At 34.6% G+C, this 14543-nt stretch overlaps 1 protein-coding gene across 1 annotated transcript in view; it reads right to left on the reverse strand.

Annotated features, from left to right (window-relative positions):
- LOC141582937 (ubiquitin carboxyl-terminal hydrolase 9Y) overlaps positions 1-14543 on the reverse strand; it is a 236761-nt gene that overhangs the window by 89869 nt on the left and 132349 nt on the right. Inside the window, exons 18-24 of the mRNA XM_074392392.1 lie at positions 11526-11613; positions 9039-9381; positions 7453-7548; positions 6145-6356; positions 4716-4956; positions 4251-4400; positions 3406-3526 (exon numbers count right to left, since the gene is read on the reverse strand). Coding sequence (XP_074248493.1) covers positions 3406-3526; positions 4251-4400; positions 4716-4956; positions 6145-6356; positions 7453-7548; positions 9039-9381; positions 11526-11613 — 1251 coding nt within the window. The remainder of the gene's footprint in view (positions 1-3405; positions 3527-4250; positions 4401-4715; positions 4957-6144; positions 6357-7452; positions 7549-9038; positions 9382-11525; positions 11614-14543) is intronic.

Here is a 14543-nt window from a genome sequence, read left to right on the forward strand (position 1 = left end):
CCAAGATCGCATCATTGCACTCCAGCCTGGGTAACAAGAGCAAAACTCCATCTCAAAAAAAAAAAAAAAAGTAGCAGAGGTTAGTTCACAGGGTTTAAGGGAAGAAGAGATCTCTAAAACATAAAAGTACAAGTTGAGATGCAAGTGATGATGAAGAATCTATAGCAAGTTACCTAGAATATCAACCTAAGATAACAACGGTGTCTACAGTAAATGGATCTTCAGTATAGATGAAGCTGCCTTGTAATAGAAGAGGACTCCATGTATACTTTTCTTAAATGTAGAGAAGAGGTTAATGCCTGGCTTCTAGGCTTACAAAACAGACTGGCTCTCAGTATGAGCTAAGGTGAATTTAATTTGAAGCCAGTATTTATTTACCATTACTGAAAATCCTAGGGTCTTTAACAATTATGCTAAATCTACTTCGTCTGTGCCCTACAAGAGAAATAGCAAAGTCTAGATGACAGTCCATCTGTTTACAGGATAGTCTGTGTCTTTTTACAAGATAGTCTAAACCCACGGCTGAGACCTACTGTGCAGAAAAAAAGATTTCTTTCAAAGTTTTAGTGTTGATTGATAAGCCATCTGGCCACTCAAGAGCTCTAATGAAGATGTACAGGGAAATGAATGTTGTTTTCATTGCGTGCTGACACAATATGCATTATGTGGCCTATGGAGTAATTGTGACTCTGATCTTATCGCTTAAGAATAGCTGGGAGTGATGGCTCACAACTGTAATCACAGAATTTTGGGAAGCCAAGGAGGGCAGATCACTTGAGGCCAGGAGTTTGGACGCAGCCTGGTCAAAACAGTGAAATCACATTCCTAGTAATGATACAATAAATTAGCTGCATATGGTGGCACACACCTGTAATCCCAGCTGAGGCAGAAGAGTCATTTGAACCTGAAAAGTGGAGGTTGCAGTTAGCAGAAAAGTCATTTGAACCTGAAAAGTGGAGTACCACTGAATTCCAGCCTGGGTAAGAGCGAGACTATCACCAAAAAAAAAAAAAAAAAAAAAAAAAAAAAGAAGAAGAAGAAGAAAGAATTATGTTTTGTATGAGTATACCCACCACAGATAGGTTCCTCTGTTGAATCTGGGCAGAGTAAGTTGAAAGCCTTCTGAAAAGGATTTTCCTTTCTAGAAGTCCATCTGATGGACTGTCATCTGTTTAACAACATTCATGATTCATGGGAAGAGGTCAATATAACATTACCAGGAATTTGGAAGAAGATGGATGACTTTGAGGGGTTTAAGACATCAGTAGGGGAAAGAACTACAGATACAATGGAAATAACAAGAGAACTAGAATTAGAAGTGAAGCCTGAAGATGTGACTGAATTGCTGCAATCTCATAATAAAACTTTAACAGATATGAACTTGCTTCATATGGCAGAGCAAAGAAAGTGGTTTCTTGAGATGAAATCTACTCCTGGAAAAAATGCCATGAATACTGTTTAAAAGACAACAAAGGACTTAGAATATTGCAATATATTAGCTTAGCTGATAAAGCAGGAGCAGAGTTTGTGAGGACTGACTCAAGTTTTGAAATAAGTTTTACTTGGGGTCAGATATTATCAAACACTATCTTAACCTACAGGGAAATCTATGCAGAAGAAAGAGTTAATAGCAGAAAAGTTCACTGTTGTCTCCTTTTAAGAAATAACCACAGTGGTCCCCACCTTCAGCATCCAACACCGTGATCAGTCAGCTGCAGCTGAGGTTAAAGTAAGATCCTTCACTGGCAAAAAGTTACAATTCGCTGAAGGCTCACATGACTGTTACTATTTTTTAGTAATAAAGTATTTTTAATTCCTGTGTACTTTTTTAAAAAAAACATATAATAACACTGCACATTTGCAGGCTACATTATAGTGTAAAAATAACTTTTATGTGCTCTGGGAAACAAAGAAACTTGTCTGACTTGATTTGTTGAGACATACACTTTATTTCGGTGGTCTGGTATGGAACCGCCAGTATCTCCAAGGCATATGTACAGAAGACACACACATATGGCAGATGTATATGTTAGAGAGCCCATATTTTATCTTCTATGCAACATTTTACACTAAAACAAATCAGTGATCAGGTAAAGGAATGATTTGGTCCTAGTGTTAGAAAACTCACTTGTAGGCCAAGAAATAGAAGCCATTTATTGATATTAAGTTCAAAATTAAATGCTGTTTAAAAGAATATACCACTTTTTCACAGCTAAGAAACTTATTTTTTCAGCTAACAAGATCTGTCGACTACTTTACAACAAACAATTAAAATAAAATTTCTATTCCAAGGCGCTTCATCATTACATTTTAGAATTAAAGAATTAAAAACAAAACTTCTAGAGAAAGTTAAGACACAACAGGTTCAGTGATCCCAGCAGCCAATTCTGCCATGAAACTGCAAATGTTCTTCTTTGAACTCTATGTTCAAGCTACTCCAAGTAAAAAACAAACAAACAAACAAACAAACAAACAAAAATCTAAATAATAAACTATTTTATGTAGGAAAATTTAGGTACATTGAGGTAAGAAATGCCTTAACAAAAAAATTCTTGTTTTCCATTTATCAATTTTTAGAGGGTGTGCTTCAGCAAGATGAAGAGTGACTAAGCTGAAAGACTAAGGAGCACCCGAACACCAGTACATCACCATAAAGAAAACTGTATACAGAATCTCAGAATGATAGCTGTATCAAACAGAACAAAGCACATGGGAGCAGGATGATAAAATATTCCAGGGAACCATAATACAACACATCTGACCATGTGAACAATTGTTTTAAGAAGTTATTGGAATAAATATGAGAAAATTTAGTAATTCACACCACAGAAAACCAAGCAAATGACAGAGGCAATACTAAAATCTAGTATAATCAGGTATAAGTAACTTAGGAGATAGCAGTATTTTAACATTGTCTTAAAAATGAGTGTATATAGATTTGAACAAAAACTGTGAAATGACCAGAGAGTAAAGATGTGGAAACGTATAAAAAACACATTTTCCCAAGTCACTACTTAACATCTAAAACTTGACACACAAAAATAGCATGGGTATAGTGCTTAGAAAAAAAAAATGGCATATTCATTTTATTGGTTAAACCTTGAAGGCAAATTCTTTGACAGACAGGTAAGAAAGCATCGTTCTTCAAGGCAATTCTTTATAGAACCCTGAGACTTTCTGAAGTATTAGTTTTCTAAAAGTATTTCATGAAAATTACACGATCTTAAATATTTTCCCATCATGAAAATATTTTCATCGGCAATAGTATGAAAGACACATGATCAGTATTATACAGTATTCTACAATGTATATCTTATTTGTGTATAGAATTTAACTTTCTCTTTTGACCACCACCTAGTTATCAGCATTCCTCCTTTGGAACAGAAGGATAGCCAATTTTATTACCTGGTGGCATAAGTTTCATGACCATTCTTGCTCCATCTCTAAGAAGTGGCATATTCAGGTGGCTACCTAAGTCTGCAACTTGCCAAAGGAAAGAGATGTATCTGGGATGCATTGACATTATCTGCAATACAGAATGTACAAAATATTTACCTGCAAATTATGCCACAAAAGGTTTTTGTTAATGAAAATTTATCCATTCTCTATCTTCAAATATTATCAATCACATCTTTATGCCATTTATACTTCCCAAAATGACTATTTTCCCTTTGATAAATCAACACTCATCATGCAAATTTAATAAATCAATACATTACATATTAAGCTTTCTAATATACTTTGAGAAATTTCATTTTAACAGTTTTTCTATTGTTTTGTAAACTGTACTTTCACATAGCACTCTGATGCTGATTATACAAAAGGCACCTCACTCCCTCAGGAATTAAATTCGTAATCCAATTTTTTCAGGGACTCAAATCTGTTTAATAATGAAGTACCTGGTATAACTGTAGGCACAATCTTTAAGAGGCTGAGGGAAAGGCTGAGAAAGATGGAAGCTGTTATTTCTTTACATATGAGATATACTTCTAAGAATCTTAGAACTTCATATTTTTCTTTAAAACTGTTCTAAAATACAGTAGTATCTTCTAGAACTGTATTAACAGATGAATTCTACCTACATCTTTTTATTATAAATTCTAGCAACTAAGAAATTCACTCCAAATTTAACAGTTGACTACTATACCATTGACATTTTGACCCATTTTTGAATCTCTATGAATCTACAAAGCTCCTAAGAAAAAGAACTGTTCTATACATTTCTTCCTATTTTCCACAGAGTTACTCACCACCCCAGGCAAACAACTTTCCACCTCTAGATTGTGACCATCATTATAATGATTATAGTGGTTTCCAGGAGATGCAGTTGAGGAATCAGAAGAGCTATCAGGACTTGACAGCATGCTGGAATTTATTTGTGTAAGTTTGGCTGTAATAAGCTGAAAGCAACAGTGTATTTAGTAGCAATGACAAGGGAAAATATTTCTACAAGTAATAAAAATCAGATATATTGAAAGGTTAAGATACATGTTTTGCTTTAATTTTAGAAAAACGCTTAAAAATTACTGTCTATCATAATCATTTAATTGTATGTCCTTGAAATTCTGACACCTATTTTATTCAAGGTTATTATAATCTAAATACCAACATAGAAGTCTGTACATAATAGATGCTCAACAGACATTTACTAAATAATAAAACATAGCCTCAACACTTTAAGTTTTATGACTTATGTAAAAACTGTATTTACTTACAGATTTATCTTTTAGGTTTAATTGTCCAATTATCTTTCTGTCATCTTCAGAATCTATCAGCTCACCACCCACAAAAAGTTCAATTTTTGTATGAGCTACATTGGCTTTAATACGATTAACAATACATCGCCGTACTGAACCAATTGTGTCATTTGTATGAGACCACATATCCATCTCATCAACCTGTCTGCCCTGGTTTGGAAACCGAACTATAAGAGAGAGGTGTTTGCCACGAAATGCTCTGAAAAATAAATAAGTAAATAAATAAAAGCAATTTGAAAAAGAGAAAAAAGCATAATGATATTGAGCAGACTACTAAAAAAAAAAACCCTGAAAATTTAATATTTCATTGTTCAGTCAGAGGATGACAGTTAAAACAATTTATTTTTTGTTTTTCAGGATCTTTTGACCATGCTTCCTTTAAACAGTAAATAAACATCATAATCTTGGAAATGTAGTAATCAAATTCTATTGATAATCTTGTCTCTATGGAGGCAGAAGAAAATCTTCACACTTAAACGATAAATTTTAACAAACAGAAGTAATGCTTCAGTTATTTTCATGCCACAAAAGCTCAACTCACTAGGGCTATTTTCAAATATCAAATATGGAATATGAGATTCAACTTGAACGTATCAACAAAAATACTAAAATGAATGTTTCTGTCAAATAATTCTGAAAGTGTCAAAAAATACCCCGAATTATTTATACTGGTATAATCTTGTTTGCTTTATACTCTTCTGATAGGTAAAATGCAAAATAAAAAACAGCATTAAGAAGCAATTTTACATTTTTCAGTTAAAAAAGTAATCAGACTTTTTAAAAAACCTCACTGCAGCCATTCTATAAAATTTCCCCAAAACTGGAACTGTCATTAAATAGTTAATACATAATTGACTTTAGTTATATTTATGATACTACTGTTATTCATATCACATGCTATAGAATTTGCATATAATTTATGGTTATATCGATATCTGCCTATTAGTCTATTTTCTGGTGATTCAGTTTTCAAATGTGAAGAAATTTTAGCAAACACCATTTAAAAATCTTCCTTGTCATAATGGCTGAATAAGCAGCTCTTAACTTTTTTTTAAAGAACATTCAAATTAAAAAAACAAGTATCAAATGCAAAATAACTCTATCACATTTAATGAATGATAACAATTTGGAAAAATAAAACAGGAACTGTAACTAATGAGTGAAAATACCTTAACAAAACATAAATCCGAATAAAAATCTACCCAATCAAAAAGCACCTACATTTTCTTAAAGATATAGCTGTTTTTAAAGGGGAGAACATTGGAATTCAGAAATTAAAACACCCTCAACTTTCCTTTTAGCCTACATATTATGACTTTCCTAAATAACTTTCTAAGAAAATATCAAATAATTGTAAATTAACACTACAGATCAATTTCACACAAACCTGAACATAGGCAGAATCCTTCTTTCCTCGTGATAATCACTGTCACATTCATTAATGTACTCTTTTAAAACAGTCAATACTCTAACCATTCGAATGGCTTCTTGTTTTGCACAATTAATACTGTTTTTGTCACCATCCAAAACACATAATGTATCATATGATGCTTTTAAACGATCAAAGCAAGACTGAATGAAGTCTTCATGGATAACCACCTACAAACAATGGGCCAAATACAGATAATTCAACTTGTAATTTCATGCTGCTTACAAACACAAAAATAAAATGTGACATCAATCTAATCAAAATCAGTAAAGTGTTGACTTAAAGGTAACTCAATAATAGTATATTGATACAGTGATAAAACACAAGTTTCCTAAAAAGGAAACTCATTGTGTGAAAATTAGCAAGTATAAACAAATTTTGTTATTAAAAACGTCAGCCAGCCGAGGTGGTTCATGCCTAATGATGCCAGCACTTTGGGATGCTGAAGCAGGCACTGAGGGCCAAGACTTCGAGACCAACCTGATCAACATGGTGAAACCCCATCATTACTAAAAAAAATACAAAATTAGTCAAGTGTGTTGGCATATGCCTGCAATCCTACCTACTTGGGAGGCTAAGGCAGGAGAATCACTTGAACCTCGGAGGCAAGGGTTGCAGGGAGCCGGGATAGCACCACTGCACTCTAGCCTGGGTGACAACAGGGAAACTCCATTTACAAAAAAAATAATAATAATAATGTGAATGTCCAGTCAATCTCAGTGGCTCATGCCTATAATTCCAGCACTTTGAGAGGCCAGTGAGGGAAGATGGCATGGGTCCAGGAATTAGAGACTAGCTCTGGCAACATAGTAAGGTCTCACCACTAACAACTACAACACCAAAAAATTAGCTGAGTGTGTTGGTATGCACTTGTAATCAGAGGCAGGAGGATAGCTCGAGCCTGGGAGTTTTAGGCTGTGGCTGAGCTGTGGTTGCACCACAGCATTCCACAGCTTGGGTGACAGTGAGACCCTATCTCAGAAAGGCAAACAAACAAAAACAAATGCCTAGACAAAAGGCCAAACAAACTAGTACAAAATTCTGGCCGTCTCAACACATGAAAATGTACAATTACATTCAAAATTATTTCAATCACCTAAGGATAATTATCAAAGCAACACTGCTTTAGTTACCATTGTGTAAAGCAGAAAAGTAGATTAAATATTAAAAATTTTCTAGTTATTTTCAGGTTAAAAAAGATACTACCATACTATCAAACAATTTTACCCAACTGTTGTGGATCTTTTTAAGCACTTCAATTCTTACCTGATTGGCTTTTAATCTTGGGCCAAGGTTTGTGTATATCTCTTTAAGAAGATCTATAGCTCTGTCAGCAATCTCATCACTACTCTGAATCACAACCTGGTTCCAAAAATATTACAGAATTAAAATCATTCAAGATACAGTTTAATTTGGTATTTAAATATAAATCATATCCTTATTTATTTTAATATAATCTTTAATAATTTAAAGATAAAGTGATTTTGATACTTAAAATAAGTGATCTTAAAAATTGAAAGATTAATACATAATGCAAGTTTTCTGAATAAAGCTGTCTGCTTAAGAATGAAAAGGACACAAAATACTTCAAATATTTAAATAATCGATTAAGTAGTTAAATGAAATTAATCTAATTCAGCAACTTGTTAGTCAAGCTGTGAGGTTTTTAAGGCGTAATTCAAGTATGATTAAAAAAACAGTTTAAGAAATACTATTTAAAATACAACTATCCTTTTGGACTCAGCAATTTTTGTACATCTTTACCAAACATTTAATGAATCAGTGTTTTTCAAACTATGTTTAGAATCCTTGTGCCTTAAGAATATTTCAGGAATGAAATTTTGGGAAGTCTGAAGAGAGAAAGGAAATGAGTAATAGGAAACTGAGCAAAGAAAACCAAATTTTTTTCTCTTACTTCAACTGTATATAATTTTTTAATTTATAGGAGTTACTACTAGCTAAAACTGCTTAAAAACTACTGGTTTTAATAGAACACCACTGGAAACTTCTCACTTTACATAAAGTTTGTTCACAGAATAAAATCCAAAATATAAGCTGTGACAGAACATGTTAGATATTTAAAGCTGGCAACAAGATATATTACACACTAATAAAGATGGCAACAAGATATATTAGCTTTAGGATCATGTAACATTTACTCTTCAGCTATTTAAATTTATATAAAGTGAAAAATATCAATACCTAAACAGTATCAATAAATATATATAAAGTGAAATCAGTGTAAGCAACACCTTTGCTCAACATAACCTAGTAATAGTCTGCTCCTCTGTACCTCATTCATTTCAACATCAAATATACATAAACTTCAGGATCTATCTTATATAAAAAGAGAGAGACTAACTTCCATGAAGGAAGGGAGAATAAAAGAAGTGCTGTTTAGTGTGCAGAGAGTTACTGTAATTCTATACATCTGAAAAGGATGACAGATCTTGAGTGCAACAGGGTGAGACAAAAAACCCAGTAATAAATAGTATTATTTTTAAAATATTTAAATAATATATTTTCTTTAAAAAGTAATAAAATATAAGAAAGTAAAGAAAAGCAATTATGCTTGCACACCTAGACTTCTAGGACAAGCATCGAAACAGGACATATACATATATATACATACATATAAACATATATATATACACATACATATATACATATATACACATATATACATATATATAAAAATGTGTGTGAGAATTATATATATACATAAATCAGTGTTTTTCAAACTGTTTCATATATATATATATAAAATTCTCAGGCAAATTATGATGCTTAAATTTTTTTTAATGACATCATGCACAATGCTTAGCAAACAAAAGTTCTTACTGTTCACATACCCTCCAAAGGTAGTCTAGACCAATTAATTCCAAATCATCCATCATATAGGCTCTTCTTTCTGCTACTAGTTTCCCTTCTCGACAATTGACAGATTTGAAAAATCTTTCAAAGCATTTCATTCCATTTTCAGTTAATAGAGAAGGATCAAGCTGAAGCACATTACTTTCAAAGAAGTCCTTATTAATATCAGGATCTAAGTCTGGTTCATCACCCATTAATTTGGAATACCATTTAAAACAGGCTTCACGATCACAAAGATAAACTGCATTCTCTGCTAAGCATTTCCATATTTGTTTTGCCTGAGGAGCACAGAGCCACAGTTGGCCATCCTTCAGTAAAAATCTTGGAAAAACAAAAATTAGTAATTAGGGTCTACAAAGTTTTTCCTGCAAAGCAAGTTTTGACATTTATAACATAATATTTTCACCATAATTACCTTTTAATCACAACTTTAAAAATATTAACTCTTACCAAAGACTTTATTTGTTAAACGCATATCTGGAATTTGAAACATTTCGGTTATTCATTTGCTTAACAAATATATATAAGGCAGCTACAAAACTACAGAACTTTGCTAAATGATGTGACCTAAGTAAGAAGATTTTTCCTCACTTTCAGGTTCACCTCCTAAAACTCACTACTGATTTAGCTCTCTGCTAAATCATATCATGGCAAAATAAGGTATTACACTAAATTACTTTGAGAGATAAATACACCATTAATTAAAGCTGCTTAAAATGATCACATTTCTGGAAATACAGTACTTAATAACTAGCCACATTAAACAAAATAATCTACCAGTAATTAAAAATTATGTCTATCTCTGTAATCACTAGTACATCCTCAGTGATGTCCTAGAGCTTTTTAGTTGTTTCACTAATCGTTAGTTCACTACAATAAAACAATGATGAGTCTGCTTCAAGTAGTTTCATTCGGTTGGCTGTGTAGATGAATGGCACTCTTCCAGTTACTCTGTCTACTATTTCTATGAATGAGGGTGAAAGGAAAAATAAGCATATATTAACTTGAATAATAACTTCACATGCAGTTAACAAAATAAGCATATTTTAACTTGAGTAATAACTTCACATGTAGTTAACAAAATTATAGTGGCTTTATTCCCAAAAAGAATGTGTTGTTTTTATTTAACATGATTAAGTTTCTTCTTCCAGAACTTACTTTTAAGTTGTTAATATCTCTGTGAGCTGAAGGTACCTTCCAGATTAAGTCTACTTCTCTACCTTCTAGACGAAATCTATGTCTGTCATCCTAATTTATAAATGAGCAACAAGAGATCTGGCATGATGAAACACAGCAGTTTGTAAACTAAGGTTTCAACATAAAAATGTCTGAGAAATCACTGGTGTCATAAGGCAGACACTTTTTAAAATGTCTGTATGGGTAGTCCAGTCTCTTATCGGATACCAGCTATATGATTTTTCTCCAAATGAAAGCTCAGGGAGAGTAACACCTGCCTCACAGGTTGTTATGATGAATATAGTGATTAGCAAATAAGGCCAAATATATACAGCTGGCACTAACTCTTAACAGCTTTCCACTTTGATTAATTGTGGTACTGGAACAGGAACTCTGGACGATCATCAAATTCTGAAATTTAGTAATGGTATGAATTGATTCTAACTCATTTTTCCTCTCATGAAAAACAACAATTCACTGTGGAAGAGGTATTCCATATTAAGAGGTGGACTGTTTTCTACGTGGATTAAAAAAAGGTACTGAAAGTGTTGGATTTCAATATTTTGCTAACTGAAATTATATAAACAAAAATATAAACAACTGTCTCTACAAAGGCCAGATCAATCTGGCAGACCATAAAATTCTTACCAGTTACAAACTGACTGAATAGAAAACAGACTGTATGTCAAATAAACACTGTCGAATAAATTATTATCTGATTCATCAGGAAACAAAATTACATGGTCTGTAAAAAGAAAACTAATTCTAGAATCAATAGAGAAAAATAATGAATTCAAAAGGTTTTATGAAACACTGATAAACAGTTCTGACAACTTTTCTTAGCATACTTATTATTGGAATACTTTTCTTGCTATGGTATGGCAACTGCATTTTTAAGATATCTCTCATTATTCAAGCTATATGCATATATAAACAAATAGACATCATTAAAAGCTATGTATTACTGAGTAAATTCAGTTTGGAACACAGGTTTGACTTAAAAGACAGACAATTTTCCTTGTTCCATCTAAAATAATGTTATTATACAGTTAAAGGTTCCTTTTGTCTATCATCACTAAAAGATTCACAAGCTAGTTGGAAGGCTGAAGTGGGAAGATAACCTAACCTTGGAGAGCCTGAGGCTTCAGCGAGCCTAGATTGCCCCAATGTACTCAAGACAGAGTGACAAAATGAGACCCTGTCACAAAAAGAAAAACCAAAGTATATGGAATAACACTGTATTAACACTGCAGTGCCTTAAAAGAACACCACTGATACTTGAAACAAACCTAAGGAAGTTTAGTCGTTCTTGAACTTCTTGAATATGACTATATCGACTTCCAAGCCTCACTGTTTGTGGATCATAGTCTTCATGATCTGCAAATAAACCAAAAATTAGGCATTATACACATGTATATCCACCTCATTATTTTATTTTATATATATATATCTCTTTTTTTTTTTGAGATGGTGTCTCGATCTGTTGCCAGATCACTGCCATTCCTGGAGTGCAGGAGGGAATCTTGACTCACTCACTGCAATCTCCGCCTCCCGGTACAAGGGATTCTCCTGTCTCAGCCTGCTGAGTAGCTGGGACTAAAGGCACATGCCACCACACTAGGTTTTATTTTTACTACAGTCGGGGTTTCTCCATGTTAGCCAGGCTGGTTTTGATCTCCTCACCTTAGGATCCACCTGCCTTGGCCTCCCAAAGTGTTGGGTTTACAGGTGTGTGCCACACCACAGGCAGCCTATCCACATTATTACTGACTTAGGTAAAAGAAAATTCTTAAATTAATAATCATTCTCATTAACAGGCAACTTATACTTGTGGCATGCTTCTTTATATCCTTTATTCCCACAAAAATACAGTCACTTTTTACAGGGTCAAAAGAAAAATTTAACTTCCTGAACATGTTAACAAAAGTAACTTTTTAGTAAAACTCCCTATTTATTCATCACATACACTAGAGCAACTTTTGAAAACAGCCTATGATTTTGTTCCCATCATGCTTCCTTCTGGTTTCTTTCCTTCTTTGTAGGTAAAGAATTTCCTTCCTTCTTTGCAGGCAAAGTATTCCATCATTAAAAATAGCACTATGTTATTCACTCACAAAAATCAAAATGAGAGAAAATGCTTTTGCATTTTTACGTTATCATCTGAGCATCTCAATCGCCAGGGTATGAATGGCTCAAACAGTCTCAGATATTCAGAAAAACTTAACTTGGCATTATGTTTATTACAATGTGTTGGAAACTACGTCTAGCCTATGTTAGGAATCTTTATTTAAAAAAAAAATAGAAAAATGCTTTTTATTTACTTTATTAACATCATCTACTGGTTGAAAATCTCAGTCCTTATAACTAAAAATATTGTTTTTTTTAACAGTCTCCATTGTTGCTAAGCAGGAATGCAGTGGTGCAATCTCAGCTTACTGCAACTTATGTTCCCGGGTTCAAGCAATTCTCCTGCCTTAGCCTTCTGAGTAGCTGAGACTACAGGCACCACTCTATGCTAATTTTTCTATTTGTCATAGAGACAGGGCAAGAATGGTCTCGATTCCCTGACCTCATGATCCACTGGCCTCCGCCTCCTCAAGTGCTGGGATTACAGGTGTGAGCCACTGCACCTGGAGAGTAAGCAACTTTTTAAAAGCAAAGATTACATTCAAAGCTACTGTTCCAAAAACAGAATTATTCTGCTGGGCACGGTGGCTCATGCCTATAATTCCAGCACTTTCTAAGACCAAGACAAGTAGAGCACAAGGTCAGGAGATTAAGACCATCCTGGCCAAATTGTGACAACTCATCTCCACTAAAATACAAAAAAATCAGCCTGGTATGGTGGTGCACTTCTGTAGACTCAGCTACTGGAGAGGCTGAGGCAGGGAAATCACTTGAACTAGGGAGGTGGAGACTGCAGTGAGATGATATTCCACCACTGCAGTCCAACCTGAGCAATAGAGCAAGAGCTGTCTCAAAAACAAAACAGCAACAACAGCAAGAAAAACCCACACGTATTCAAAAAGGTAATACTCAAACAAAATATGAATTTAATATAAAAGCCACGCTTTAAAAAAATATCCTAGGTCTTTGATCCAAGATGGCCTAATAGGAAAAGCTCTGGAGTGCAGTTCCCAGCAACAATGCAGAGGGTGCATGATCACCGAATTTCCAAAGGAGTTTTTATAGCCCACAGAAAAGAAGATTCCCAGGTGGAAAAGCACCAGGAGTCTCCAGCACGGCTGTTTTGGCTGACACAGTGGATCTCCCCACAAAAACTCACACAAATCTGGGTGGCTGTTTCAATTGGTGCCTGGAATGCCTGGGAGACAGAGTCACCCATTCAACTAAAAAAATGGGTGCTGAAACAGAGAGCCAGATGATCTGGCTAAACTGGTTCCACCACCACAAGGACCAGCAATCTGAAATGCTCTGGATTGAGAGTTTCACAGCAAGCACAGCTGGAACCAGGACATCCAGCTCTGTGGGGAGAAAGGTGCCTGACATTATCAAACCAGTCCACCACTACCGAAGCAGTCCACAATTACTAATGCAATCCGCCATTACCAAGGTGGTCCCACCATTACCAAGGCAATCTGCCATTACAGAGACAGTCTGCCATTACTGAGGCAGCCCTAACTACCTCTATAAACAAAACCACAAGGAAGTTCACACAGCAGGTGGGCAGAGCAAACAGCAGCTCAGGAACACCTCTGCTGGAAGACTGTGACTAGGCTACATCCTCCCTGGGATGGGAATCACAGAAAGAAGGCAAAAGCATGTCAGGAACTTAAACATACAGCCCCATGTTCCCAGGACAGAGCACCTGGGGAAAAAACGTGGTTATGAGTTCCACTACAGCAGATTTAAACACCTGCCCAACAGCTCTGAAAAGAATAATGGAGCTCACAGCTCAGCAACTGAGCTCCAATAAGGGACGGACTTCTCCTCAAGAAGCTCCCCAACCCTTGTATATCCAAAGAGTCACCTCATAAAGAAGAGCTACAAGTGACATCTCTTGGGTACCCTTCTGGGAGGAAGATAATAGAAGAAGAAACTGACAGCAATTATTACTGTTTTGCAGCCACTGTAGGTGATCCCCAGGCAAGCAGGCTCTGGAGTGGACCTTAGCAGGCCTATAGCAAAGAAGCCTGACTATTAGAAGGAAAACAAAAAACAGAAATAAATAACTTCATCATCAACAAAAAGGACATCCACTCAGAGACACCATCCAAAAGTCACCAAATACAAAGACCACAAGTAATAAAGCCACAAAGATAGGAAGAAACCAGTGCAAAAAGCAT

The sequence above is a fragment of the Saimiri boliviensis genome, chromosome Y (genome assembly GCF_048565385.1).
Source record: "Saimiri boliviensis isolate mSaiBol1 chromosome Y, mSaiBol1.pri, whole genome shotgun sequence".
In the NCBI taxonomy this organism is placed as follows: Eukaryota; Metazoa; Chordata; class Mammalia; order Primates; family Cebidae; genus Saimiri; species Saimiri boliviensis.